The sequence below is a fragment of the Rosa chinensis genome, chromosome 3, assembly GCF_002994745.2.
Source record: "Rosa chinensis cultivar Old Blush chromosome 3, RchiOBHm-V2, whole genome shotgun sequence".
NCBI lineage: Eukaryota > Viridiplantae > Streptophyta > Magnoliopsida > Rosales > Rosaceae > Rosa > Rosa chinensis.
In genome coordinates, this window is record NC_037090.1 from 2369960 (window position 1) to 2394882 (window position 24923).

A 24923-nucleotide genomic window follows, 5' to 3' on the forward strand; every position below is an offset into this window, starting at 1 on the left:
CCAACTCTCACCATCAATTTTCACATGCAAAGTCAATACTCGATATTTCCGTTTACCGAAATCGATATATCCTCGATATTTCCATTTTCGGGACCATCGATATTTCCTCAAAACTCAATATTTTGGTCATTAATGCTGTACAAACAAAACTGGTGCTTTGCAGCTTTGACTGAATAAGTTTGAGACTTTTCATTTCAAAAATCCCCTCGATCGTTTTTACATTCATCCTCATGCAACACACACCACACCATCTCCAGACTTTTTTAGTTTTAACTGAGGATTGTCCTGCAAATCATGCCTTTCAGGCTTTCATCGATTCAGAACATCCTGAGGCTGACAATGTTAATTAAGTTAGGATCACAAGTTAATTAACTGGCCATCAACGGTAGTTCTCAGCAATCTGTATTTGTCAGTCTCTTTGCAATTGGGTGTTAATTCTTAGGCCTTGTACTATGAGGTTTAGACTTTCGCAGTTACTTCTTCGTTGGTTAAGGCATCCATATATGGTTTTTCTCTATAGTATGTTCTACCCTTCTGTTTCTTTTGTACCCATTTCCACCTGCACGCAGCATGCCTTTTATGTCTCTGGATCATGCCTCATATTTTCTTTTGCATGGATCATGCCTTATTATTTTCTTTTGTTTAGTTTGGTTTAGCTTGGGCCTTATGCTCAATATAACAATCCAGTAGCGACATATTAGTGCCAACCAACATGCGATCGGCTTATAACTCAGGCCAGCATCAAACATTCAAACACCACCAAACCATAGGAACGTGGATGAATATAAAGGAACATTTTATATTATAGTCAATATATATTAAGCAACTAACTACGAATTTCGGAAACATCAAACTTTCAACATTGTTTTCAGGAGACAAATGCGGTAGCTGATTGGTTGGCTTCTTTAGGTCATAAGCTTGGTCACAATAGTCTATGATTTCATAATTTTCCTATTTGTATTTCTCCGGCTTCATTTGATATATACCAATAAAGATCAAAAACCTTCTCCTCATAATGGACATGTGAGTTTGGGTTATGTGAGTTTGAGTTGGATTTTGATATACCAAAATACCAAATGGGACGTTTTCAGAAATTTACCCAATCAGTTACCCAAAGGTAAAACCAAAAATGAGAGAAGTTTCCTAGTAATTTCTCCTGGGCCCAAATGAAACCAGCTTCATTTTCAGTCCCCTTTCCCGGAATCTTCTCATTCTGTCTATCAATCTCGTATTGAATCAAACTCACAGTCACAGACAATTGCAATTGTTTTGTTACCCCAAATGATTAGTTACCAAAAGCTAAAAAAAAAAAAATTCCATATGAAAAAGCACTTTTCCATAACAAAGAAAAGCACTTTTCACATAATCTGCCCATTTAAAATTCCTGAAATTTTACTCACTGCACATAAGTAAAACTGTAACAGAACTTTTTTCTGCTTTGGCCAGAAGCACTTTTGTGTGTCTCAATTATTTTGGCAAATAAGGAATATGCAATAAAACGAGTGGCCTTTGTTTGGTTTGCTGTCGTAGCCTCGTAGGTCTATATATAGCAGAGTGTTAACAGGCCCAGAACTCACACCTCCATCCCTGAGAACCCTTTACCTCACATCTTCTTCTTCAACCTCAAAGCACCAAACTTTACGCATTTCAGGTAAAAGCACCAGCTGGGTTCTCTGGGTTTCTCTCACTTTCTTTGTTCCTTATGCTCTTTCATGGCATTTATGTTTTGATTTAGGTTCTAATATTTGATGGGTTTGCTTTAAATTGCTCTGTAATGGTTCTGTTGGTTCCTATTTCATAAGGTTATCTGCTAAAATTTCATTCCTTTTTGTTCACTGTGATGAATACTCGTTTTAAAGTTTCTGTGTACTTCTGCTGTATTCTGCTTTGGGTAGGTTAAGCAAAGCAATTCAAAATTATACGCTCGGTTATAATTTCTTGTTCATTATAGTTCCTTTACATGTTAATGTACAGGGAATTTGGTATAAAATGTGCTTCTGCTTATGAGAAGGCATTGTTTTTCCATGTAATTTTTGAAGTATATGTACTTGCTTTCCAGTAGTTTTCTCTTGTATTGTACATTTGTAACAGTGTGAAGTTATATGTTAGTAGTAATAACGTTCTTTGTGCTTCTTCAGCAAAGAAAGTAAACTGATCTGTGAATGCTTGTAATTTTTTGTACTAAAGTCCTTACATTGTGTGATGAATCTGTCTTGTAGTATGGGAAGTGCTGGTGAAAGTGGTTATGGTGCATACACCTATGAGGCTCTTGAGAGGGAGCCTTATTGGCCCTCAGAAAAACTCCGAATTTCCATTACTGGGGCTGGTGGCTTTATTGCCTCCCACATTGCCCGCCGATTGAAGAATGAGGGCCACTACATTATTGCCTCTGACTGGAAGAAGAATGAGCACATGAGTGAAGACATGTTCTGCCATGAATTCCATCTTGCGGACCTCAGGGTCATGGATAACTGCTTGAAGGTTACCAAGGATGTCGATCATGTGTTCAACCTTGCTGCTGATATGGGCGGCATGGGATTCATTCAGTCCAACCACTCTGTCATTATGTACAATAATACCATGATCAGCTTTAACATGCTGGAAGCTGCTAGGATCAGTGGAGTGAAAAGGTTTGTGGTCTTTAACATGGTACATTTTGTCCTTGAGCTAGAATGTTCAGCACATTTCAGTTGAAAGTTGGGACCTTACCTCTAACTTTGGAGATATACTTAACAGATTCTGTATCGGTTATCTGGTTTCTGCAGGTTATTCTATGCTTCCAGTGCTTGTATTTATCCCGAGTTTAAGCAGCTGGAAACCAATGTGAGCTTGAAGGAGGCTGATGCCTGGCCTGCAGAGGTATGTTACTCTGTGGTTATGGCTTTTGGAATCTAATTTTTGACGTATTTAATTTAATTTGTCTTTCTACCTTTCTTTTTAGCCTCAAGATGCTTATGGCTTAGAGAAACTTGCAACTGAGGAGTTGTGCAAGCACTACACCAAAGACTTTGGAATCGAATGCCGTATTGGAAGGTTCCACAACATCTATGGTCCTTTCGGAACCTGGAAAGGTAAGTGCTTATCTGTAGCAATTGTTAATAACTTAATATATATGCATGGTTTTATTGCTTTGTAGCCTAATTTGTTGCTTTATCTATCTGTCATATAGGGGGCAGGGAGAAGGCTCCTGCTGCTTTCTGCAGAAAGGCTCTCACTTCCACTGATAAGTTTGAGATGTGGGGAGATGGACTCCAGACCCGATCCTTCACCTTTATTGATGAATGTGTTGAAGGTGTACTCCGGTAAGCACCTTTTTTCTCACGGTGTAGGAAAATCTTTTTTATTGAAATTCTTGAGTCTGAAACTAACTCCCTTTTAGGCTGTAAGTTTTAAGTAGATTAGTTTTAAATAGATTACCTGCTTTGACAAGGCTTTGCAAGTTTTCTTGATCAGTTAATTATGGTAAAAAATTAAAAGAAAAAGTAACATAGTAAAAAATCAGCTGAAAGTTAAACAAATTTTTAAAGGATAACTTGGATGTGAACTCTTTGCATGTATACTTTTGCGGTAAGGTGTTGGTCATGAAGAAATTTCTTCTTGAGTATTTATATGATAATGGTAGATATGAAGGCAAACCAATGTATTACTTTGAAAAGCATTTGTATTTCATGAAGAATGAAAACTTTGATTCATCTCATGGTACTTGCAATGTAATCTAGTAGATTATTGTGACCAGCTATAGCAACTTCACTTAATTGGAGGCCAACGTCAAATGTGTTGAATTTCATTTGAGAATTCCTATAAGTTTGAAATTTATGTGGAATTAGGCATATTTTGCATTTGTTGAAATTCTGTCTTTGGTTTGAAATTTTGCATTTACTGTCATAAACTTTTCCATTCTGTGATCTAGGTTGACAAAGTCCGACTTCCGTGAGCCAGTGAATATTGGAAGCGATGAGATGGTTAGCATGAATGAGATGGCTGAGATTGTTCTTAGCTTTGAGAACAAGAAGCTGCCTATTCAGCACATTCCTGGACCTGAGGGTGTCCGTGGTCGTAACTCTGACAACACCCTGATCAAAGAGAAACTTGGCTGGGCTCCTACCATGAGGCTGAAGGTAAAAATAGAATCAGATCATATCAAAGTGTACCCATTTGCAGCTTCTTAACACCAAGTTCATGTATTTTTAAGTTGGGGTTCATTATGGAACACTTTAAATTGTGCTGACTTTGCTCCCTAATTCTTTTTGATAGGATGGACTGAGGTTTACATACTTCTGGATCAAGGAACAGATTGAGAAAGAGAAAGCACAAGGTACTGACCTGTCGCTTTATGGGTCATCTAAGGTGGTGGGAACTCAAGCCCCAGTTCAACTTGGTTCACTTCGTGCCGCTGACGGCAAAGAGTGATGTGTTTGAAGGATTCTAGCTGTACTTGGGAAAGCCAGTATTTAGTTTATCCAGTTATGATATTGTGGCGCATAGTCAAGTATCTATATGATGATGCATGTACAATAAGTGATTGAACTACTTATTTTGCTTTCCTTCCTTTGTACTATCTAGGGAACTTCTATGGCCTTATTGTATACCTAGCCTTCCAGGAGCTATTTGCTGCTTAGATTGCCTTCAAATTCTTGTTTCTTCAACTGAACGATAGTTCAGTTATGAGTTGTATCAGTTATTTCCTTTAAAGATAATGCTCCTTTTTTGCGCTTTACTTTTGGTCCTTATAGCTCTCTCGCCCTTGTACAGATTTAACTTTCATATTCCCCTCACAATCATGAATCTTCCCAACTAGAATTTCTGGCTACTGTTCCTTTCCTTGAAAAGGATATTCTACAAGAATATTCAAAGAGCCTTGATTTTAAAGTCTGATTTTATTGCTGGGTTACTGTCTAAACAGTAAAAAAAAATCAGTTACAACTAACAAGCTGTTGAAAGATGCGTCCTTTTGGCTTCAAACTTTACCTACAGTACCATTGGGATTTTGCGATAATATTCAACTTTCGACCCTGATTAAGTTACCGTGAGCTCATGTGGATTCTGTCTGAAAAAGAATTTTAAGATATACTTGACTATTAATTCTAGTCGTATATTACAATTCGAAAAGCTTACAAGACTCATAACGTTTTTGGTCCGTCAGATCACCCTTATGAATTGATCGTAGCACAAACAATTCTACAACTATGAAGCTTGAATGAGGTATGTATTCCGTATGCAACTTGTAGCTTTCACAAGATGATAACAACTACATTATGATAGATGATGACCTAGGATTGAGTGGCCAAAAATTGCAGATGTGACGTGGCCGAGTTATTAGGCTAGAGGATCACCAAGGAAACAAGGGGATTCCATCTTGTTAACGTGGACATCCAAAAAGTACATGTTTTTTCCTTCATCCCCGTCGACGTCTAGCAAAATTGGCTCATTCGACTCTGCAAAATCCACCAAGGATTTGCACGACATATCAAATCACCTATATGGGGCGGTGCTTCTTTGCGAAGCACTTTTCAGAAAAGCCGATGTCGGTCACATACATGATAACATGCAGAAAAAGCACAAAGGAGTTCCTATTACTGCAATCATTGTACCAATGCCAAACAGTGCAAAAACAAGTAACATGCATATTGTAGTGAAACTGCATCGGAAAGCTTGTTTGTTCCTGTTTCGACTCCAAATGACTCCAAGTACCGAACATCAAGTTATAACCAATGTTATCAAAGCAATAATTCGAGAACATATTACATAGAACAGACAGGTTTTACATTATAGTTTTCCTCGTATTTGGCTGTGTATGGATCAGGAAAACATGTGAATAATAATCCGAAAGGGTTCATCTGCACAAACAAGAATCTCTGCCATTGAGACTTTGATATACAGAATGGTGTAGACTTGTCTCTTTCTCTCAGTGCTCAGTATCATGAAATACAGGATTAGCTTCTAGCTGCTCCGCAAGTTTCTCAAGGATCTTCTTCACAAGATTTTCAAATTTATCTTCGCCTTCTTTCAGAGCACTCTTGTCTTCCTTAAGCTCTGCAAACACTAGATCATATAAAATAGCCACTGCCTCGTCACCTTCAGATGGTGGCAACCCCAACTCTAGCCCATTTTTCTCAAGATAACTCCTGATTACTTCTGCACTCCCCAAGTCATCCTTCTTCCCTTGCAATATCTTCTCTACGACATTGTTCAATTGCTTCTCATCGGCTAAAAGCTGCATAGTTTTCAGGAGTTTATCAGACTTTATGTACAATAATTTACATAAGATAAATCTAGGCCAGTGACCAACAGACTTGGACTTTCGAAACCCATGAATAGTCTCAAAACAACAAATGATCGGCTCCCATAAAAAAAGTTTTAGTACCTATTCAAGTAACTGCATTGTCCAACTTTAATGATTCAAATAGTCAAGATAACCAAGTCTTTATTACTCAGTTCTAAGAAATACAGTATTCTTTTCTTCATTCTTTCTCAAAAAAAAGAAAAAGAAAAAGAAAATATCTAGCAGATCTTGGATCAATCAAAGCAATCCCAACTGAGTAAACGGCATTCTAGAATACTGAGCATAAGCAAACTAATCATCTACAATCTGAAATTTCTATAAATATCTAGATACTTTAAACAATTTTTCAGGTTCTGGGATCTTTCCCGAGTTCTTAAAATGACAACATAGCATACTTCTTTTCTAGCTTATATTCAGTTTTTTCCATCAAAACTCCAACAAAGGGTCTTGCCATTTAAACAGCACTAGAAGGTATATATTTCAGTACTAATTTTACCAGTAGAATCAATGGCAAAGGTTTTAGATGAACAGAGCTGGCAAAATGGGCAGCTCAGGATGACATTTTTTGTTAATGAAATGTCAAGAGTACCCTTTTCCAATATAACGAGTACAGGTAGAGATATACAAAAGTTTGTTAAAAAAGAAGAAGAAATAAAATAAGAGGCTAAGAGCAGGGGGAAAAGGAACTACCTTTCTCAGCTTGGAACCATTCACAATCTTGATGTTCTGTATAAGAACAACATTCTTTTTTGCCAGGGCCTCTGCAAGTTCTTGTAGGATAGGCTGGAGTAATTCAGCAAATTGTGCTTGGCCTAGTTCTTCTTCCCCATTAGCTTCATGTTTCGTCAAGATATCACTTAGTGGAGGAAATTCTGCAAATTACACCTTGTAAATGATCAACTCTAAACTAGGAAATTAGAATTTAATAATAGATGAGTATTCATGTGTTTGATCCCATACGCATTGAATAAAGGGAAGGATGATGGTAAAACAGAGAAGAACCAGATAAACAGACCAATTAGCAAGTTCATCTATTCATGGCATGCTAGAGCTCAAAATCGTACAACTGTGAAAATCTTGGAGTCATACATTCATATAGATTATGTGCATGTGTGTTTATGTGGAAACTCAGAAACACGATCATTATTTCCAAACTTTTACTGTTACACATAATAGAGAACACCAAGAATTTTAATGCTACAGAAATATTGACATGCAATCTTGCCACAAAGTATTATTAGGGAGTTATTGACTTCAAATATAAATGATAACCACAGCAAGAAACAAGGTCAAAGAAATATCACAGAAGGGTTTCATAGTTTAGAAATGGACGGCGCTCTCTGTTCTGAAATATATTCATTCACTCAAATAATCACCATCCATAAACTCTAGACTCCAAAACCATAATGCCACCATAATATAAAGCATGTGACCAAAAGACTGAACATAGGAACATATGATTATGTGCCAAGATCCTTCATTTACACAAGTGATGAAGAAGTCACTCAAAATATGCATACCTGAGTAATGCAACAGACACAAGTTAAATCATCACAAGTGAACTTGTCAAAACTCTTGATTTGTGCCTTCAATAACATGGAAACTCTAAAAAAAATTGGGCTGAGATTAAACAATTTAAGAACATGAGGGGGAGAGGGAGAGGGAGAAAGAGTTGGTGAAGATGCCACACTCATCAATATCAGATCTTGTCTTACTCTATCAGTCAGACTATATGGTGGAGATACTGTCTGGAACCTTCAGACCTGAATGATGCAGTGCTGACTGCACATGTTGTTTCAGCATATGCAGACTACGCTAATGGGGAACCTATTTTTAAGGGTATTGGTTCTGCACTAAAGAGGAAGTTTTACATGATGAAATGGCACCTATAGGCATCTAATATGTTTGACACCTTAACCTTCCCTTCAGCATGGAGAGTACCCAATGCCTTAAGGATGCTGTTTGGAGGTCAGGCACAGATATTTACCTTAACCTTGTGTGTGCACCTGAAAACACGTGTATCTTTTCACAGATTCTAAAACATTTTCAACCATAATGCATGTCTGTTTCTTAAACATATGCCAAACAGAGGTTAAATGTCTGCTTTTTGGAGAAGAGTGCAAACCATCACTAAATTTTGTAGCAAGACATTATTATATGGAAGCCAATTTTCCCCCTAGTCTTGATAAGTAGATAAGATCTAGATTTATGAATCAAAAACATTATGAGGAAAATTTCATGGAGGTTGTTTTTTCTCTTTTATTTCAAGGCTGTTAATAAAGCAAAAAACATATCTCCAAAGACAAACATTAAAGGAAGACAGATGATTAAGTAATTTGGTCCTGAACACTGAGCTTATAAGAATTTGCATCCTCACTACCCTGATGCAACAATTTAGCCAGCCAAAATAAGGGACTATACTACTTAAAATCCAAAAATAGAAAAGAGACACACCTAGCATTAAGAATACAAAAGTAAAGTATATGACAGTGAGCACTAACAAAACTATACCAAACATAGAAGATGCCAGAAAGTATTACCCACATCTCCCCTATAACTGAATAATGTGTCATGAATGTGACTCAATAGGATCAACAAAGTCCCTTCCATATCGATCTTTATGAACTACTAATGTATATAGAGCACTACCTCTTTTACATTTCCACAAGCTAAAACTTAAGTCATACGAGAAATTCTAAAGCAACCAAATACAAGAAAAGGTTCAATTAATGTCTGCAGAATCCACTACATACTTAGCAAAAAGAAAGAACATATTTTCCAACAATCCTAGAATTAAAGCCAGAGCAATGAATCCAAAAATAACCTGAAGCGGGAGGGACACCCATCTCAACTCCCATGTGAACCAGCGCACTCCGGATCGCGCTTTTGTTGATCTTTCCTACATCTTCTGCATCAAGATCAGTGAACAGATTCTCCGCTAGCATTGCAAAGTCATCCTCATCCTCCAAAAACAGCCGAATCGTGTTTCCATCCAAGATAGATATGACAAGCGGATCATCTGAGTCACATCCACCAAATTTTCAGCATACAAATTTCAAGCTCATCATAATAAGCACCAACCAATCATTTCACTATAATATCTTGAAAACATATCAAAGTCCACACACAAACAATTACAATTCCGGTATTAATCGGCGATGAGGCTAAGTAATCTTCTAAGCTTATCAGAATGCTCGGTTCTAGACTAAACCATATAATGCAGGTCAAATTCTGCTGTGTAATTCAAGCCAAGTTCAATACCTTTCAACTCATCGGCGATCGCGGCGATGTAGTCGCCGGCGAGCTTCAGAGCCTGGTGGCGATCGAGCTCGGCTTGACGGAAAACGTCGTCGTCTTGGACATTGACGCGTTTCAAAGCAGAGGACTTGAGTCCTTGAGGCAAGGACAGGCCGAAGAGAGACGAAGAGGCTTTGGAGTCGGCGAGGTCGAGCACGTGACCTCCGGTCAGGATGACGTCAGAGTCGGGAAGAGAGAGGTCGACGGCTCTCAGGTGAGTGCCGTCGAGGACCGTTAAAGCTCCATCGGACATTTTCAGAGAGAGAGAGAGAGAGAGAGAGAGAGAGAGAGAGAGCAGCGGACTTGGAATTGAACTGGTCTGGGAGTTTGTAGCTTTTTGTCAAAATATGTAAAAAAGGTGTTTGGTTTGGTACCCTCGGTTTTATGGTTATTTACAAAAACCTGGTCTAGTCTTTGTCATGGGGTCGAACCTGAGGCGAGGGCTGCATCAAGCTCCGACATTTTTCGGTCTGAAAATTTGCCATTCTCTAGTAGGGATTTAGGTATGTTATGTTTAGTGTAACGAAATATTCTAGTGTGCTATATTTTTGTCATTGTTGGTCTTTTGTAGTCCTAAAATCATATCGTATGTAACTAATTCTTTTGTCGGATAGAACATGATGTGTTTATTTATTTTAAATTAGAGCAGAAAATGAATAAAATTCAGATGTGAAGTGATCATTGTGATGATTTGAAATTTATTGATATCTACTATCATCGAAGCTAAGGTTTTGATTTCCGAGTACTCGATTGTTGAAATTAGAAGCAAAAAAGTCGCAAGTTGAAATCTTGATTTGAATTTGGGAAATTTTGATAGTATATGTTGAATGAAGGATGTGGCAATTTGGGGTTTGTCTAGATTATAATTGAAGATATTGGGAAAGCTTGTATTGTCAACTTGTTTTAGAATGCAGCTTGATGACTGCACAATACGTAGTCTCTTGACTGCACAATACGTAGTCTCTTGATGACTGCACAATACGTAGTCTCTTGAAAAATGGAAACTATATATGTCTACTTCTGGGACTCCTCTGACTTCTATTTCTCAATCAGCTTGTAAGATGAATTCTCCATCACTCACAAAAACTACTGAAGCTGGTTATTATGTGTCTACCACTATACACTACTTCTTCTCAAAGTGGATGTCTTTCTCCACCAACTGCTTTTGCTGCTCAAACTGGTGGAAACAATAACCTACCATACGGTGGATCTATATCTCCAGGTCAGAATCGGTATAATATCAATTTCAATGAAGGATACTCAACATCAAATGGTGGTGCGTTACGACACAATGTGGGATCTTATCAAAAATCAAGAAACTCAAACTCAGAAGGACAATGGTAACAATAGGAGCTTCAACAAGATTAATGCTAATGGCTCAACCAGGTAAAACATCGGTAATCAGATGGGTACTCAGAACTATGGAAACTCTATTGTTTGCCAAATCTGTGACAAAATAGGACACGGAGCCTATAACCGCTACTACAGAAATTCTCAATCTCAACATGATGGTTCCAGCTCTACTGTAGAATGCCAAGCCCTGGCTGCTTTCCTCACTTCTAAACCAATGCCGGTCTCCATTGCCACCCCAACAAGTTCTTGCTTTGCCTCGCTGAGTGATAATTAATGCTCCTCGATCAAGTTAAACATGTTATTCCCTTGCCAGTTGCATCTGCACCTCTCATTCCTCCTGGTTCAAAACACATTCTCCGCTGCAATCTGATGTTAGCTTCCCTACCATCAGCTTGAGGGGGGTTGTTAAGATGAAGACCACAGATGGACACCACGTGTCAAGCATGTGGAGGCTTAGAGGCTAGGTTAGCATCTGGAGGCTTAATTAGTGAAATCAATTAATACAGCAGCTCGTTTTAGTATAAAAAGCAATAGTATTCCTTCATTCTAGTAGTCAGTTAGCATTGTAGAATAAAACAGACCAATACCAACATGTACCAGTTTGCTTTCTTCTCCTCTACCTTCTTCGTTTAGCTAGTTTCTTTCTGTTCATCATCAATACCAGAATTTTAGCACAAAGAACGGGTAGTTAAAGAAAGATACTCGATGGAATTAACGCACTCCCAAACTAGGAACTCTGTCAATAACATCAGTATCAAAGTGAACATCTTTGAGGGACATATTAGTTTAAAAGAGGAAGGCTCAGATCTAGGTTCAAGATACTCTGGACCGTTGTAAATGCTCGATCAATATGTTCTTGATTCTCACACTCCAAATCTACAGAAATTAGTGATTTTGCTGATAAAGGTTGTCCGGTACAAGTAGTAGGACATTTTCACCCCACCTCTGCTGTTGAAAATAAACTCAAATTAACCACTTATATACAATATACTGATATAGTAACGTCTCTAGTCTCCAGATAAGTTTTTGTCATAAGAAGCCTGAATTTATCCGAGGTGCTATATTTATGCCTCTCTTTCTCATATGATTCCAAGCATCTTCTTAACACGTCAATGAATTTCTTGCCTTCATCGAAGTTGTCATTTCTATTTCAGACAATTTATGTTCGTTAAAGCCTCGCATAAAAAAAAAAAAAGCCCAAATCTTTATATGGCGATCTAATCTTAAAAAAAACTAATCTTCCCAAAAACAGTAAAACAAAAATTAAAAGTTTCACATCTTTGTCCACGAAGAATGTGCACATCCATGCAAGTGAGACTAACGATGTCCATGTCTAGTTCACTAATGTCATTGTCAAAAAAGGCTAACGGTGTTCATGCCCACGGCCAAACATATAAGGCTAACGGCGCACATATCTACGCCCATGCAAGCGAGGCTAACAATGCTCATACCTAGTGAGACTAATGTGCAAAAGAAGCTAACGGCGCATCCTCAAGGAAGGCTAGCTAAGTGCACCAAAAGATGCCATATGTCTTTACAAGCCTGTGAGAACCAACCCAAAAACTTGGTCAAAAAAAAAATCGAGACTATGATTTTCTCCAAAACAGTGGACTATAGCGCAAATGTTTTTTTTGTTTTTTTTGGGCAAAATCGCATATTCTCAATTTCTCTAGAAAATCTTTTCACAACAAAGTCTCGATTTTTAAGAAATTTTACAATTAATAGAACTCAAAAATCAGATCCAGATTTTTTTTAATGATTTTCCAAAGTCAAATAATCTAGAAAATCATTAAGAAAATTTTTGCAATCCCTCACTTGGAGCAGCTTCTAAAAATCATGTTTTCTAATGGTGAGATAATGGCACATGATAATTTCAATAAAGAAAGGGTGTTTACAAAGTTTGGCATGTTTTGACATGTCATGGCATACCACGAGTATAGCATACCACGAGTACCACCATGGTATGCCATGAGTGACAAAACATGTCAATGCCTTTATTTCTTAAAATTTTTCATACTATAACCAGAGCATTGATAGTACATGATTTGTAGGAGTTGTTAACTGACGAAATAAACATCGAACAATTTATTTTTTTAGATTTTTTTCAATCTTTGTACTTTGAAAAATAGTAACAATTAAATTTGTTCTGTGTTTTTGCTAACTAGTACTTGGAATATGTCCTATAATTCATGCTTTATCAATGATGAGATTAAAGCACATAAGAATTTCAATAAAAGAAAGGTGTTATTAAGGTTCTCGCATGTTTCGGCATGCTACGACATGTCAAAACATGTCAAACCATATCAAGACCACATAATACTTGTATAAGAGTTGATAGTCAAGATTTGAAATTAAAGTGAAAAATAATAGAAAAAAAATATTTTGAGAGCAACAAATGAATAAGTGGTCGCTCCTTGTAATTTAGAAATATCAATTACATACGACGAGCTAGATTATGAACATACACAAATGTCCTCGAGGGCTAGTGCGTACAATGTCACTATATATGTTACTTGCACGTTCAAAACTTAGATGACAATGGACGATAACTAGTAGTAGTTTTCCATTAACTTTGTTAGTTAAGTTAGATGGCTTTTCTCGAGGTAGAGGTTCTATAAGAAAGTTGAGATACAAGCTGTATCAAGCACCAAAGAGATTAGCTTTCGTGATTAGAAATATTTTGTTACATTGGATATGATCGGACATACCATTGATCTAAGAGCATTCGTGCTTATACCAAATGAACTAAACAAGTCCTCGAATGGTGATTTGGTGTGCTAGTGAATTCCAAAACCATTTCATCCAAAATTGTCAATTGCTGTGGTCATATATCGGCAAGTCCCATTAGCAAACCCTAGCTAGTAAGAAACCCACCAGATCGATATTGTTCTTGTTGAGATATTAAGGCAAAGGAAACCATACAAAGGGTGTTTTGTGATCAGAACCAAACGGGTGAGGTGCGACTTGTTCTTGTTGGGGTATCAAGACAAATGAAAACCCTGCAAGAGTACAAGGTCACTTTGTGAGAAGCAAATGGATGACGTGGGTCGCACTTAATGTATCCGTCAGAGCTGATATGTACTGTAGCCATACAGGGTTTTCAAACAAATCCAAACCAAATTCGAGTACATAATTCCAACAACCGAACTAAATACCTATTCACATCAATCACAACTGGTTTCGTGCAGTGCTGCAGCTTCTAACATCATTTACGTAAATGAGAGAGAAAGAGAAGGAGGGAGGGAGACCATGTTCAATGCAATTGAAGAAGTTAGGTCACTGCTTATCTACAACCAAAGATCGATCAGTTTGATGCATCAATCACATTGAATTCAAAAGCTGCTCATTGACATTGATCACTCTGATACGATTATCTAATTTCTGTATATATATTATATGTTAAATGCTAATACATGTAGCTGCCTAGCTATTGCTACTTGCTAGGGATTGATTGGAACTGGTTATAAGCAGCTGAATGTTCATGACTTGTCTCTGATGTTTCGAGCTCTAGGCCGGCCGGTCTGAACAAAATGACAATACCAAGAAACTTAATGGCATAACTCACTAGGTCAGAGAGAGATTGCCAGCTAGCTAGCAATATTTACAATCTCTTTAATTTTTCTGATTTTGTGTACATTAATATTTTTCGTTCTCTCTGTGGTAAATTATATTTAATATTAAGAATTTGTCCAAGTCTTTTGTTTCTGAGAGAACAACTTGATTTACAGACCTTTTGTTTCAATGAATGTAGCAGAAATTGCCAAAACAATTAGCTTTTCAACAGAGATCTGCAACTGTGTTCATACTTGGTGAAACCTAAGTTGTGTGGTTATATATATATATATATATATATATAGAGACAGAGAGAGAGAGAGAGAGGTGGTCACCAGTTCAGTTCAGTTCAGTTCAGAAATTGACATGACTCTAAAAAAAAAAAAAAAAAAATCGACATGACTGAAAAATAAAAATTCCTGTGAAAAGAAAAAGAATCCGGATCTGCATCATATATTCATATCAACATCACTTCATCACTTTTACTTATTTGAGAGAAACCACTCATTCAATTGCATTTCTTGATACCTTTTGCTCTCGTCCTCGATTCATAGGACGGGTAGATATACTGGAGTGGGTTTAATCAATTTCATAAAAGAAGAAAATATTATAAAAGCACCATAACACATGAGTACAAATCAAATTAATCATATATGTATATGCAAAACATGAATATATTTATATGGAAACACTATTCCCAATGAACGAGGATGGATCTCAAAAGCAAAAACTGCATTCATACAGCAGAAAAATTCTGTCACTCAAACCCCTAACAATATCTCTAGCTCCCTTGTTAATTTGTAAGATTCTCCAAAAGAAAGTTGAAAAGATTATCAATAACATACAAAAAAACTCTTTTTTGTCAGAACATCAAATCTGCTAAACAAGAAAGAGGGAAGTCTGTGAGATACCCAGATGAGGAAAAATGAATTAACAGAAATTTATAATACAAATATGTAATATATGCATAACAGACCTTTTCTAGGGTTTCCCCTAAGAAACCCTAAATGGGTTCTTGAAGAGATGGCAAATGATTGCAGATTGATGGAGAAATTAGGTTCTAGGTTGATGACAATGGTTTCTGGTGCTTCCATCAAACAGGTGAAGCTACCACATGATCTAGTCTTTCCTGTATAAGAAGAGTTTAGATCATGCTGGCAGCTTCAACTATTGGAGGTGCACCATAACAACACACACCCGAGATAGCCACTCAATATTTGTTTTTCTTCTTCTTCATCTTCTCCTTCTTGAGGTTTCAGAGTTGAGAGCTAGATAAGAACATATGAGAGGATATAAATAGAGGGGGAGAGGAGGACTATATGTTTAGAGGTCTTTACTTCCTGCTTCTTCCACGCAAAAGTTTTGCATCTTCCAGCTCACATGTTTTGTCTTTTGTGAGTTATGTTATCTGATGTTTTAAATAGAAATAGGTTCTGCCATTCTGCCTTGAAGAAATTTAATGGAAATCCATTCCATTTATATTGGGGTAGATTATTTCTTGTTACGGATCCAGCCGTACGTTAGAAAAAAAAAAAAAAACAATAATTAGGCTCATTAATATTGATTTTTTTTTTGGGATCAAAATATTGAATTAATGCCGCAAAATTTCCAAGTAATTAGGCTACATACATCGGATAGCACTGTTATAAGAAAATGATCATGTAGAATAAGATTAGGGTTGACGAACATATGTTATAATTTGATTTGATTTCAATTTTAGCTTATATAATATTTGGTCTCAGTGCTTCACAATTTATGTAATTTTTATTATTTTCGTCATTTTGAAGTTAAAATGACTTGTATATATAAATAGTCGATTTGGTTATTTTCTTAAATTTCTGCATATTATTTTCTAAGTTCTAATTAACTAAAAGTAGTTAATATAACTATCATTTTATTTAGTGTCATAAGTATTTCTTCTTTTATAAGTAGGAGGTCGTGAGTTAGACTCACAACATAGATTTTCTCCAATCTTTTTTATTTTTTATTTTTAAAAGAGAATAAAATGATTTCACTCATATCCCTACGGTGATTGGAATCTATGACTTGATATTAGGTAGTGGGTGCTCCAACCACTGAGCTAACACCACATAACATATAATTATGAGCTTAATATTTTTTTTGTATAAAAAGTTAAAGTGTTTTGATATCAAAGAAGGTGAATGGAACTCATAACTTCATCTGTCATTCTGACCGAATAAATGTCATCAAACCAACTAAATCTCGGTAGTGATATCGAATTGTAAGATGGAGTGCATGTTGGCAAACAGCCAAACATCTAAGACCATCTCCAATGGAGTGGTCAAATCCACGTGGAGTGAGTAACGGTAATAAATGACTGGTGAAATACTTCTCCAACCCATCTTTCATACACACGTGGATTTGACATTATCCCTTTCTCTGTCAAATTTGACAGCCCCAGCTCTCTTTGTCTTTTATTTGTTTATTGTTTCTTTCTCTCTCCCTCTTTCTTTCTCGCCTCTATCTCTTCCCTTCTGCGTTCTCATCTCTCTCTCTCTCTCTCTCTCTCTCTCTCTCTCTCTCATCCTTATCTTACCCAGACGAAAACAACTCATGAAAAACCTTCATGAATCCTTCTTGTGTCTCCTACTTGCTTCTTAGCTTGTCCTAAAGGCTAAAGCACATGATGATCAATGTGGCAAAACCCAGCACCCAAATAGTCATGAAAACCCAAACTACTTCTGCAACTTTCGCAATTGTCTCCTTCCTTCTTCTCCATGCTTTCGCAGCAGCTTCAGATTGAATCCAAGACACCTTCATCTAATGCCTTTCCAATCTTTCTCAATCCCCCTCGCCACCAATCTCATCAGTCACCTATTTCCCCACCAACACTTCATACACACCAATTTTACATTCCTACATAAGAAAGCTTAGATTCACAACCCTTAGAACTTATCGTGAAGGCATAGAACATAAAGCTGAGAATCAAGCAGATTTTAATTGATCTGGGCTTTGATTGATCAATAATTAGGGAAGAATAGTCGGGTACCACTTGATTACATAAACAAAGAGAAGTGTAAAGTAGATCGTAGTTGGGTACCATTTGATGAAAGAAGATCAAAATTGGGTACCATTTGATTATAGAAACAAAGATTGATCAATGGGTAGTTGGGTGCCACTTGATTATAGAGAGCAAGAAAAGAGAGAAGATTCTGAAAGAAACAGAAGAAGCTAGCAGAGATAGAGATGAGGACAGATTGTTGCTATTTTATTTTGATAAAAAGTTAATTATACAAGCGAAAACAATATAAATAGAATAGAATATATTAAAATGACAAATAATTTTGATATATGAATTGGAGTAAGATTAGCAAAAAATAAAGGTTGCCATGTCACATGTCAAATTTGAATTTGACACAAGCTAAATGAAACATTCATTGGAGATGCTCTAAGCTAGCAGCTTATACAACTCTCTAGTGGACAGCACACACTCTAATTCGTGGATGTTAATTTTTTTAAATATAAAGATTAGATCGAGATTAAAAACTCAATCATAAGAAAATGGAGAAGCACTAGCACCAGAGCTAGGGGATGAATAGTAAAACAAGGGAAAAGATGAAAGATGCATGTGGCCCCAAATTATGATACTGATAATATATGACTCCCACGCCACCACATGCAGACATTTTTCTATACTTCTGATGAAGCCTTTCATAGCTTTAGTTGGATGCATGACCTTTTCTTTTTTTTTTGGATATAGATGCATGACCTTTTCATATATAGTAATTAAGTGTCTCAGATCTCTCTCTCTCTCTCTCTCCGCCTGTGAAGCTGTAAGTCATGTGTGACTGTGTTGTAAGGTAGGCATCAAGCATGAACCAAAAAGAGTATAAAACACACAGAAAAAGGGGACCATTTTGCATGCCTAGCTCATTGGGTTTGCATAAGGTTCACAGAAAAGCCTGGAAAAATATATAAGACAATAGGAAAATAAGGACCATCTCTCATGTAGAAATTACTGTATTACGTTCTTCCTTTTGCCCTACCTGTCCTTCCCGGAAGATAGAGATTGCAAGTAATAATAATCTTATATGTCTTCTCTGTATATGGTACTGATCGAAGCAAACGTTTAGTACTTTAGTTAGGTAAAAAGTGATTGAAGCCATTTGAATATGGGGTATCTATATATAAAACATGACATTCAACTAAGTTATGCACAAAACTTTGTTTCATGAAAATCATAACAGAAATGACAAGTTAAGCATTTGAAATGTACATTTGACCCTGATTTATTGAATAATTAACAATTATTTTTTTCGTAATTATTCATAATATTTTGAGGTTTTATGTGATATTGTATTCCATAGACAGTGAAAAAATTATATTTGAAACATTTTACAAATTTAAGATAACAATCCGTACATTTTTGTGTGTATAAAGTTCATAATTTGGTGCTTTATGTGCGTGTGTATATAGCTAAATAAAACTTCATAATTTCGTGCTATTTTTGGGTAAACTTCCTCGAACACATAGGTTGCAATCAATCCATCCATCTGTAGCACTGATAATTGGTCCACTGCTTAGACTTTAAAGGAGAATATACAGGACTTCTTGAAGGATTAGGTAACAAGCTAGCTAGTGGAAGACTTACCAAAAAAAAGGTGACAAGATAGTGGAAGTCATCATCATTTAATTTAGATCCAAAATGTTGGGGCAAAGTTGTTTAACTTGGGAGTCCTGGACTCGTATCTGGTATAAAGTATAAACCTATTCATCCTTTCATCCTTTCTTATAAGCTCTAGGTTATTCTGCTCAGAATTCTACGTGCTAGAGAAAACTAAATCGGGTATTGAATGATGAATATTTAGAGAAAGAAATTATCAACTTTGGTCCTCCGGCCATTTGATCGTCGTCTGCGTTTTGAAAGCTTCGTTTTCTCCAGCTATTTGGCTGGAAGATCTTGATCAATATCATTACTCGACCATCAGGATCCTGCGGGATTAGCCCTAGGGTAGTATTGCCATGCTTGCTAACGTGGGCTAACTAGTTTAGCTGTTTTCTGATTTTGAGTCTCGGGCCTCTGTTCCACCAAAGATTTAATAAAAGATTAAAAAAAGGAGTTTATTTATTTTCTCCGAAAAGAAGAAAGAGCACGGCCTAGCTTAACCTAGCTAAGTCTCGAATCAACATTACTATGCAAAGAAGAAGAGTAAAACTGAAAGACGTAGGGTCAAAATTTAGAAATGATAAAGAACTTATTTTTTTGAATAGGGTTGATTTTATTAATTATCAAGCCATGAAAACACATGCCAGAGTTGAACAGGACTTACATAAGAAAACTCCGGGACAAACCAGATACCCCTATCTAAGCCACAGGTGAACTCATTCAATTCTAAAGGGATGCTTGCTGAACAACCAGCCTAATCTATGCAAGACTAATCTAGCTTTCTAAGGAAAAAATATTCATCTAGTCTAATTTGCCAGGCACTCGATTGTGGTACAAATATCAACTAGAAACGTCTTAGAAAAGCTTATAGAAATTACCCCTACTGCAACAGACTCGTGTCCAGAATGTCTTGTTTTGTTAAAAAATCTAGACATGTACCTTCTCCGTCCCCTGGGGGTCGGAGCTAGCACCTGCATCAGGCTCTGCAGCATCCAACAACCTCGGCATCAGGTTGCTCCTCTTGTTTTCTTTATTCTGACTACCCCTAGGTCGACCCTTCTTCTTTGGAGTCTTCCCAACAGTCACCGAGACCTCCACAAGTTCACCAAGATGAAACTCATGGGGTATCTCCGCCAAGGTTGGTTTTTGCCGCTTCTCCATATGCCACTCACCATGGCACCATTTGCGAGTCCCCAAAATTTTGGGATAAACAGCATCAGTCCCTGGCCCATTTGCAACTAGCCCATGTACAGCTGGTCCCTGTGCAGCTGGCCCACCCACACTCTCATTCATCAGGCCATCACACTCACCACCCAGGCCCAAAGTCAGCCCAACCACCCCTTCAGGCCCGCTGCCACCCTACCCAACAGGAAATCCTAACTTCAAACCTAGGTTTCCCGCCGAAAATCCCGGGGCAGCCGCTGACTCCACAGCAGATCCCGACGTCACCGACCCAGTCGCCCTAGCTTCCTCCGTCCAGCCCAACGTCCAGCAGCCCCTCAGGCTAGCCGGGCGACTCAATTCCGGCCACCAACGTTGTTGCCAACACTGGAGGAGTGTAGCTCGACCCATCTCCTGACTTCATGACCGCCGTCAAGGCGTTGTCACAGCAACCTAGCCAGTGGTCAAAGAAGCCGCAACCCCGACAAATACCATGGCATTTCTCTTATCTCAACTCCAAGTCCACCGCCATCGTTACCGAAAACGAGTACTTACGTCGAGCCCATACACGGCAACGTACGTCGTGCATAACCCGGAGCCTTTGCACATGATCCTTCCTCTGCAACGCACCTTGGTCGTACCTGACAAAGCGCCCCAAGGAGTTCCCAAGTAAGGTTAGGGCACGGGCATTGCGCATAGCCACGCGCAGACCTTTCACCGCCACCCAAACCTCCATTGAATTCAGCGGAACCTTTGTCAGATCCCGGAGACAGTCATAGTCCGCCAAGAGAAGCATGGAATTGTTAAAAAACCAAGGGCCGCCTTTGAGGATGTGATCCTTCGTCTCCTGCTCCTTGAATTGAAAGACAAAGATCCGTCCTTCCTCCTCACGGATCAAAATCCGCTCTTTCAAACCCCAGATACAGGAAATAGCCGCCGAAAACGACGGAAGCAACACCTGTTTTTGGGAGAGCAACCGGCCACATACATAGAAAAAAGGATCTTGGATTGCATCCTCGCCCCCAACTAGGTGCACGATAGCCTCCTCTGCCACCATCACAATTCGAAACTCGATCAATTTCCCCGCTAGAGAGAAACCCTAACAGAGAGAAAAAGTCGATACAATTCATGAGTCAATTAAGCACATTTCTAACTAAAGGAAAGAACTGAGTACCATGCAAAGAATTATTTATCCAACAATTTGGTGAGCCACTTTGCTACGTGTAGGGGTCGAAACGATATTGCCATCCACATTCAATTTATTTAGAAGGCTCCTAACCCGATGACTATCCAACTCTAAAAAGAAATGTTTAACTAGACTAATAAGAGCAACTCCAACAGCTTCCCTATAATTTTTGTATTATAGGGAAGCAAAAGTTAAAGCTTTAACAGATTCCTTATTTTACAACAATCTATAAAATCTCCATATTCTTCTTTAAAATTTTAGAGTTTGCTGTAAATATAGGGAATTTGGTTTTCTCTTTCCTCACTTTCTCTAAAATAGGGATAGTAATAGAGATTCTGTTGGAGCAAAAGAGAATTATTTTTCCCTAAAGTAGAGCAAAATTAAAATATAGGAAATCTGTTGGAGTTGCTCTTATGTAATAACTAATTGATTGTCTTGTTTGGGTGTTAGTTTGACTCATCAAAGAATCCATCATATTAGCTGGCCGGTATATGATGCAATTGTAAAAATATTACGATTTTTCAGGAGCAGGTTCTTAATGACGCCATTGACCAATGACACGTTGTTTGTGTAAAGGAATGATCTAATCCATCATGAAACAAAAATTAGACAATACAATAACTTTAACCTGTATTAGCCGGCCAGATCTAAACTCATAAACAGAAGTCAAAGTCTTCATCTCTCACTTCAGTTTCAATCAGGGAAGAAATTAAGAAGAAGCAGAATGACTGAGGAGCAAAAGAGTCCAAATTTCATAAGTGAAACTTGGAAAAGAAGGATTTGAGGTGAAATCCATTTCAGTCTTTGATTTTAAGTTATATTCTGCTTCTTGCATAATTGCTAACAAGTTTGATATACATAAATTCAACCTCAAGCTCTTGAATTTTTTAAGATTACTACATCATATTTAGTTAAAACTCAAAACCCAGTTTCTTTTGCATGTCCTATACAACAAATGGTGTATATTGTCAAGTAAAAACAGCTACTTTACTTTCATTATGTTTGATATAAACTACCAATGTCTTCTAAAGCCCTTTCATTTGCAAAATATGGACCCTTGTTATAATGCATAGCATAAATTCAACTTAAAATAAAGAGTTGCACACACGTATATATACTTTATAGCTTCCAGAGTTCAAAGACACAAAAATTGCACCAAAGTGATTAGGCTCAGTCTAGGTGACTTAGAATTAAAGAATGGTTCTGTTTCTCATTTGAATTGTAGTAAGTTGTTTTTCATTTGTCTGTGCAGGTTTCCAAGTTGGGATTTGGGTGTATGGGACTTAATGGAATCTATAATGTGCCAGTTTCTGAAGAGTTTGGCATACCAATGATCAAGTACGCATTTGACAGAGGAATAACATTCTTCGATACATCAGATGTTTATGGACCACATGCTAATGAAGTTTTGATCGGAAAGGTGAAGTGTTTTCCCTCCCAAATAGTTTTGAATTCAAGGTGTGGTTCACATTTATGCATCGTTTTCATATTCTTGCATAATCAACAGACCATTATTACCCCATGAGTGTTTTTATGTTTATGTTGAAACCTGCTCTTCTTAGAGCTCTTAAACTTGAAAGTGATAATCCTATGTAAGGGTAGTTCACTAGTCACTAGCTACTGTTAACTTGCTTGCATACTTAAATCAGTTAATTGTTTTCATTTTTGATCATTTTATGTTGTCTTTTGAGTTATGACTTGTCAGAGGACTTCTATTTACTTATTTAGTGTTCAAGTGTTTCAGGCATTGAAGCAGCTGCCTTGAGATCAGGTTCAGGTGGCTACAAAGTTTGGAATTGTAAAGGCTGAGCCTGAGAAAGTTATAATTAATGGCACTCCTTAGTATGTCCGCTCCTGCTGCAAGGCTAGCCTGAAGCGGCTTTATGTGGACTACATTGATCTTTACTATCAGCACCGGATTAATACATCAGTCCCCACAGAGGATACTGTGAGTGTTATCTATTTCCCTGGCCTGTAGAGTAATTAATTGCAAGCTTAAGTCTTTCTTTTTCATTTTGTGGTTAGTTTTTCTTTCAATTCTTTCTAAATATCACACTGAAGTTATATGTTTGCTTCAACTAATTATCATTAGTACTACTGTCGTAAGTCTAGATGGAGGAACTAAAGAAGCTGGTGAAAGAGGGGAAAATAAAGTACATTAGATTATCTGAAGCTAGCCCAGACACAATAAGAAGGGCACATGCAGTTCATCCTATCGCTGCAGTCCAAATGGAGTGGTCTCTTTGGACTCGCGACATTGAGGAAGAAATCGTCCCACTTTGCAGGTAACCACTTTTATCTTCAAGTTTCAATATTCTGTACAAAACCCACAATTTTGAAATGCGTCAGGTTCCATGTTATTGTACTTTTGGTTTTGGATAGGAGTTGTTCTGGCTGCTTTGTATGTTATACTAGCTATTAGCATTTATCTAAAGTTTTCACAGTTTACATGTACTCTTTATACCCTGTTAGTGTAAAAGATGAGTAATGCGAAAACAATTGGGTTGTGTTTTTTGGAACATAGGGAACTTGGAATCGGGATAGTGCCATACAGCCCTCTTGGTCAAGGATTTCTCGGTGGCAGGGCAGCTGTGGAAGCTATACCATCAAGTAGTATTGTGGTAACCTCGCTATGTTATATGTTATATGCATTAGTTCTTAAATTTCAAGCCTGCAATTTGTTACTTCCTCTTGTGTTGTTTATGATATATGATATATGATAAACTATTTGGTTACGTGATGGCTACTTAATCTGTTATCAGGGATGGCTTCCTCGCATTCAAGGAGACAACTTGGAGAAAAATAAAGACATCTATGCTAGAACACAAAAGTTGGCTGAAAAACATGGGTGCTCCCCTGCACAACTAACCCTTGCTTGGGTTCTTAGTCAAGGTGATGGTGTTGTACCTATCCCTGGTGCGTGCCACTCTCCTTCTTAATGTGCTTTGAGTCATATAATGTGTTGTGTTCATGTTTATAAGCAAGTATGCTATTCATGAGCACGCTCATACATTGAAAATAACCAAAGCATACTGAACTCTCCTAGTGTTCTTGCAGGAACGTACAACTAAGATATACAATCTTGATGAAAATATCGGTTCCTTGGGAGTGAAACTAACTGAAGAAGATATGAAAGAGATTTCCATTATGATACCTACCAATATCATGGCTGGGAATAATGCACCGCATATTTTCATCCGCTGCTCATGGAAATTTGCAAACACACCAGCAGCAAAAAATAGCAAAATACCATCTTAAATGTTTTTATGCATGGGAACTAGTACTCTTTCTAATTAATAATAATAACGAACAACACACTGCTGCTACACCAGAGTCCATATAGTTTATGTTTATGTAGGATTTATTAGCGGTGTAACTTGGAGTAGATATGGATCATGGGAATGCTGCTTACAATATTTACACACAAAGAACATGAAAGATAACAATATTTCATCTCATATTGA

General features: G+C 37.4%; 2 protein-coding genes and 1 pseudogene across 2 annotated transcripts; 2 read left to right on the plus strand and 1 right to left on the minus strand.

Moving 5' to 3' along the window:
* The first annotated feature begins 1497 nt into the window (after positions 1-1497).
* LOC112193348 (GDP-mannose 3,5-epimerase 2) lies at positions 1498-4717 on the plus strand. Its single transcript, XM_024333450.2, has 7 exons — positions 1498-1651; positions 2220-2630; positions 2766-2859; positions 2942-3071; positions 3170-3302; positions 3911-4118; positions 4255-4717. The coding sequence occupies exons 2-7, from the start codon at positions 2221-2223 to the stop codon at positions 4408-4410; spliced, it is 1131 nt and encodes a 376-aa protein (XP_024189218.1). The 5' UTR covers positions 1498-1651; position 2220; the 3' UTR covers positions 4411-4717.
* A 913-nt stretch (positions 4718-5630) lies between these two features.
* On the minus strand, positions 5631-9899 carry LOC112193889. The gene is made up of 4 exons (XM_024334146.2): positions 9545-9899; positions 9108-9302; positions 6974-7155; positions 5631-6214 (listed from the first exon to the last, which is right to left on the minus strand). The coding sequence occupies exons 1-4, from the start codon at positions 9831-9833 to the stop codon at positions 5906-5908; spliced, it is 975 nt and encodes a 324-aa protein (XP_024189914.1). The 5' UTR covers positions 9834-9899; the 3' UTR covers positions 5631-5905.
* A 12098-nt stretch (positions 9900-21997) lies between these two features.
* On the plus strand, positions 21998-24774 carry LOC112192723 (annotated as a pseudogene).
* Positions 24775-24923: the final 149 nt, after the last annotated feature.